Raw genomic sequence first — 6,000 nt, forward strand, 5'->3', positions numbered from 1 at the left:
TTTGTAAAATATAAACAACTGTTGCCTATTCCTTACATAGATCTATCTATAATTTCCAAGCAACCTGTTAAGAGTTTAGAGTTACAAGTACAGTTTGACATGTATGTAAAAAAAAAATCAGCATTTACCAAACCCTTCACACTAGTTTACTGAGATGAATTAGACAGAAACCTGTCATGTTAAAAGTGTTTATTCCACCTACCTAGCATTCCAAGGCATAAGATTACTGATAAGTAGGGAGCCATCGTCCTCTGCCTCTGGGGACCAGAATGAAAGTGTTCTCATGTACTGTCACATTCCCGTTAGGGTAGAGATCTTATTTATTCAGACAAGTGCATGACTGTGTGCAATGTGGTGTCTCAGGAAGGTTATGATTTTCGTATTTCACAATAGTACACTCCACCTTTTCATAATCTTCTCAATGCTCTCATTCATATTTGCTGGAAACTGCAATTATTAGCATAAAAGCGTGCTTTGCTTTGGTTGGCCATTTAAGATGTAACCCTTTCCCAGTGCAGAATCTAAAGAAAGTTCCAATTTTCACCTCCTTCTGCATAAGGCACATTGCAATTTAAGATGTAGTAGTAGCTTAAAGGCCAAGTCCAACAAAATCTGATATTTCAGTTTTGTGTAGATGCCAAAAGGTTGAATTTGAAACCAGCTTCTTATATTTATCTCAGATCCTGGAAAAGAGAGATCTATACACCTTAGGGCAGGGGTGTCAAACTCAATTTAATCGAGGGCCGGATCAACATTATGGTGTCCCTCAAAGGGCCTGTACGACTATGTAAATGTATCTAATCTTTATCATAATTGCCTCTGCATTCGATTATCATTGGTTTTAGTAATAACTTAATACCTGGATCTGAAAGTAGAAGTCTAAAAAATGGCCTGGTGGGCCGGATTCGGCCCCTGGGCCTTGAGGCTTGTTCACACCAAATCCGGACCAGATTTGCATGAGTTTCTGCATATCCAGTGCATTTTGCTGCGTTTTTGCCACGTTTTTAACTCTTTCCGGTTTGTTTTTTGTTTTTTTTAGCCTAAAATGGGCTTTTAGGTGTAGTCCAGTGTGCGTTCCAGGGCGTTTGCATGCATTTTTATGTGCTCTTAACTGCTCTGCATCTGCTGCGCACTTGGTGTGAACAAGCCCTTAAAGTGACACTAAACTCTGAACTTTCTGTGTTGTAATGAGGAAAGTTACAGTGTTGGCATCTCATCTCAGGTTTAATTTACTAATTTGTATTGAGATTGTAGTCTATCACAGGAGTGAGCTTGGAACTATACAACACACACGGGGACCATGGGAAACAAAAGTAGCCACCCTCCAGAAGAAAGGACAGTGTCAGCACCAATTCAGAGATGATTTGAGGATCTGCAGTGGAGTGATACACAAATAAGATACATTTATGTTAATAATTAAGGTACTTGAATACATTTGTAAGATTTAACTCCTGAGTTTAGTGTCACTTTAAAAAAGAGAACTATGGGGTTACGGCTTTTCCCCATAGTTCTCCTTAGGGTAATGGGAGGACACAAACTAGCGTCCTCCCATCACCCTAGGCTCAGTATACCACAAGCTGTAGCTCGCGGTATACTGAGACGCCGCAGTATACCGCGAGCTGCTGCTCGCGGTATACTGAGACGCCGCAGCTGAAGCAGGTCCCGACAATTATGCCTGGATCCGCCCAGCTGCGTGACTGACAGCTGGCTCTGCCTATCTAGAGGCAGAGCCAGCTGTACCCGCCCCCTCCCCCGTCAGTTCCGCCAGTCAGCGCTGGCGGATCGGAGCGGGGAGGGGGGAATCCAGCTCCTCCCCTGTCATGGCAGAGAGCCGTGACAGGATCGAGAGGTGAGGGAACGCCGGCATGTGTTCGCTCACCTCCTGATCTACTGAGCCGACCTGTGACAGTCTCATTGTCACAGGTCGGCTAGAACTATGAGGTGAGTGAAAAGCACTCACCTCATAGTTCTCCTTTAAGTTCCATGGCTAACCAGAATCCATATTACATATTACAGGACAGAAATGCAGCAGGGAAATTGAGGCTCAAAGTCAGACAGGGCAGATCTGGGAACATTGGTAAGAACCTCTGACAACTGACATTCTTGATTGATATTAGAAGTCAGTGGCGTAACAACCGGGAGCCACTGGCTGAATGCCCTTCGTGGTAGAGCAGGAGAAGACGGGAACCGGGACGCATCAGCAGGGGGCGCAGACAGGAGATGGGGTGGACGCACTAGCTGGATGCCCTTCTTGGTAGAGCAGGAGGAGACGGGGACGGAGCGGCAGGGGGCGGAGACAGGAGATGGGGCGGAGACAGGAGATGGGGCGGAGATCGCAGAGGCGGAGTGAAGATGGAAGAGACTGGAGGGCTGATGACTGAAGCTAAGGAGGCGGGGCAAAGGCGGAATCCGGCACACTGCAGAGTCTCAGGGGGTCTCTGCAGGATCTGTGGGGGGCTTTCCAGGATCTGTGAGGGGCTTTACAGGATCCATAGGAGTCTCTGCAGCCTGCAAAGCCCCCCACAGATCCTGCATAACCCCCCTGAGATCCGGCAGACTGCAGGGCCTCTGCAGGATCTGTGGGGGGCTTTTCAGGATCCGTAGGGGTCTCTGCAGCCTGCAAAGCCCACCACAGACCCTGCATAACTCCCCTGAGATCCGGCAGACTGCAAGGCCTCTGCAGGATCCGTGGGGGGCTTTGCAGGATCCATAGGGGTCTCTGCAGCCTGCAAAGCCCCCCACAGATCCTACACAGCCCCCCTGAGATCCGGCAGACTGCAGAGTCTCAGGGGGTCTCCGCAGGATCTGTGGGGGGCTTTGCAGCATCTGTGGGGGGCTTTACAGGATGCATAGGAGTCTCTGCAGCCTGCAAAGCCGCCCACAGACCCTGCACAGCCCCCCTGAGATCCGGCAGACTGCAGAGTCTCAGGGGGTCTCCGCAGGATCTGTGGGGGGCTTTGCAGCATCTGTGGGGGGCTTTACAGGATGCATAGGAGTCTCTGCAGCCTGCAAAGCCGCCCACAGACCCTGCACAGCCCCCCTGAGATCCGGCAGACTGCAGAGTCTCAGGGGGTCTCCGCAGGATCTGTGGGGGGCTTTGCAGCATCTGTGGGGGGCTTTACAGGATGCATAGGAGTCTCTGCAGCCTGCAAAGCCGCCCACAGACCCTGCACAGCCCCCCTGAGATCCGGCAGACTGCAGAGTCTCAGGGGGTCTCCGCAGGATCTGTGGGGGGCTTTGCAGCATCTGTGGGGGGCTTTACAGGATGCATAGGAGTCTCTGCAGCCTGCAAAGCCGCCCACAGACCCTGCACAGCCCCCCTGAGATCCGGCAGACTGCAGAGTCTCAGGGGGTCTCCGCAGGATCTGTGGGGGGCTTTGCAGCATCTGTGGGGGGCTTTACAGGATGCATAGGAGTCTCTGCAGCCTGCAAAGCCCACCACAGATCCTGCACATCCCCACTAAGACCCGGCCAGACTGCAGGGCTTTAGGGGGTCTCTGCAGGATCCGTGGGGTGCTTTGCAGGATCTGTAGGGGGCTCTGCAGCATGCACAGCCCACCACAGATCCTGCACAGCCCCCCTGAGATCCGGCAGACTGCAGGGTCTGTGGGGGTCTCTGCAGGAGACAGCTTCCTGAGACTGGGGGGGGCACAACATTTTGTTCTGCCCCGGGCGCCTGTAAATCTGGTTACGCCACTGTTAGAAGTTAGTAGGTGATTTAGATCAAAGCATGAAATAGTAGCTTTGAGCAGAAGTGATCTTTCAAATATATTGTACAGCTTCTTACAAAAACAAAATGTGGGTACGATCATGTTTTCTACTACAATTTCAAGGAGTGCACTTTAATAGCTTCCTTATTGGTTTCAAATATACAATGTAGCTTGGAAATCACCAGTAGTGCCAATCACACCAGCCAGAATTGTAGACTATGGTTATATACGGGTCTATTCACTAAGCTGCCGAGGGCAGCCGATTGAACAACCGACCCCAAGTGAAGTGAGCTGAACACTGTTCGGCTATTCACTTCAGGCTTGTACGGCTGATTTCAGCCGCATATCGGCCGAAATCAGCCATACATCGGCTTGCTTCACGTGGCTTCGGGTCGGCCGAACATGCTCAGCATGTTCGGCTGACCCGAAGTGCAAAAGGAGTTCGACTCAGCCGATCCAACATCTGGATCAGCTAAGCCGAACCTCCAGCAGGCTTCTCACTGCTGTTCGGCCTATTCTTATAGATGCCGAACAGCAGTGAGTGAATAGCCGAATGCTGCTGAGCGGCATTCGGCTCGGCTGTTCTACTCGGTCCCTCAGAGGTACCGTTCAGAACAGAAAAATAGTTTAAAAAAGTAAATAGAAAACGATTGTGTAACTGAACCGAAGGGGTCCTGGGGCCGAAGCTAGCCGAAGGATCGTCCGAAGCTACGGCTAGATCCTTCGGCAGCTTAGTGGATAGACCCCATCATTTTTTTTCAGGTAAATATGAATATTTAGTATTCTCATTTTCATTCAACAAGTAAAGCTTTAGGCTAATTAAAAAACATTTTTAGTTTCTGGCCGGGAACTCCAGTAGAGATGCTATAGTCCCCCGACACCCGGAACATACAGTGGAAAAGCCGTGTACATTTACAAGTTATCTTGGCGATGTCGCTGAAATCACTTGTAATAATTTTGCAGCCTGTCCCTGGGAGGGGGGCGCATTGCGGAACCTGGCCTTGGGGCGGCAGGAAGAGTAAATCTGGCCCTGCCTGTCTATCTCATTTATGATCAATTACAAAGAGCAGAGCCCTCTCCTCAACTGCTTCTCTCCTTCTCATCTCCATAAACACTACTTGTGTACAGAAAGAGAGCAGAGGAAGTCATCAGCTCACAAGATTTCTGTCAAAATCAACAGGTATTAGTGTATTTATCGAATAGATATAACAAAACACTTTGAATGGCATATGTAGCAGATGAAAAGGGAGCAAATAAGTGAAGTTCATCATTAAAGCAGAACTCGGGGGGGAAAAATGGTTAACCCTTGCAGTGGGGTTACCCCCGCAGGGCACGGGTTAAGCGCTCTGTTTAGGTTTAAAAAAAGTTATACTCACCTGATCCTTGGAGCCGGTCCCTCCCGCCTCGCTGCCCCATCGCTGGCGCTGTCTAAGGATCCTTGAGTCATCATGTTCTATACACTGTGTATAGGACATGAGGATGCCGAGGGACATACCATCACTGCAGTGGAGGAGAAGACAGGCTGGAGGGAGCACTGTCACAGCCAGCTGGATCTAAGGTTCAGGTGAGTATAACTTTTTTTTTAACCTAGACACAACGAGCACTTAACCCTTGCAGTGCCGGTGTAGCCCCACTGCAAGGGTTAAGATTTGTACTCCCCAGAGTTCTTTAAGGTTTACATACACTTTAAAACCCAGCCTCCATTTTTAACCCCATTCTATGCCTTCTTAGAAATAATTTATAGAGGACTTTCTAGACTGAGAGTTTTATGACACATAAGAAATAAAACCAGATTATTTTGATCATACAGTAAATTGTGCATTATCTTATCTTAGAAAAGGAGGATGAGGCTTACATTAATGCATTTCATGATTCATTCTGCCTGCTCATGTCTCAGGCATGACATTTGCCAGGCTGTTCAGTGGCATCAAAGGCTGTATTCATCAGAGAGCTTTTTAGCCGACACTGATTTATTTAATTTAATTTGAAAAACGATGACTCACGTGAAATATGAAACGCAATAAAAACTGCAGGCTGACAGACAAAAAGCAGTCTGTTCCCCCTGTAACAGGACAGGCATATAATGTGTGCTGTGTGCTCAGGTTATACATTCAATAGCTTCCACTGTGAACCGTATAGGAAGCGGCATATAATAGAATAAAGTACCTCAAATGCCATTGAAAGAAATAAGGAAAATAAACCTTTGTTACATTTTATTTCTGTCTGTCATCCCATTGTGGAAGATTTTCTTTTTTGTCTCTGTGGTACCTGGAGAAGAATTGAAAGGTGC

At 48.4% G+C, this 6,000-nt stretch overlaps 1 protein-coding gene across 1 annotated transcript in view; it reads right to left on the reverse strand.

Annotated features, from left to right (window-relative positions):
• LOC108786104 (serotransferrin-B-like) overlaps positions 1 to 5,126 on the reverse strand; it is a 40,212-nt gene extending 35,086 nt beyond the window's left edge. Inside the window, exon 1 of the mRNA XM_018555327.1 lies at positions 5,087 to 5,126. Within this exon, the coding sequence (XP_018410829.1) occupies positions 5,087 to 5,126 (40 nt within the window). The remainder of the gene's footprint in view (positions 1 to 5,086) is intronic.
• Between the last annotated feature and the right edge of the window lie 874 nt (positions 5,127 to 6,000).

The sequence above is a fragment of the Nanorana parkeri genome, unplaced genomic scaffold, assembly GCF_000935625.1.
Source record: "Nanorana parkeri isolate BGI_ZX_2015 unplaced genomic scaffold, ASM93562v1 scaffold192, whole genome shotgun sequence".
NCBI classification, from domain to species: Eukaryota; Metazoa; Chordata; class Amphibia; order Anura; family Dicroglossidae; genus Nanorana; species Nanorana parkeri.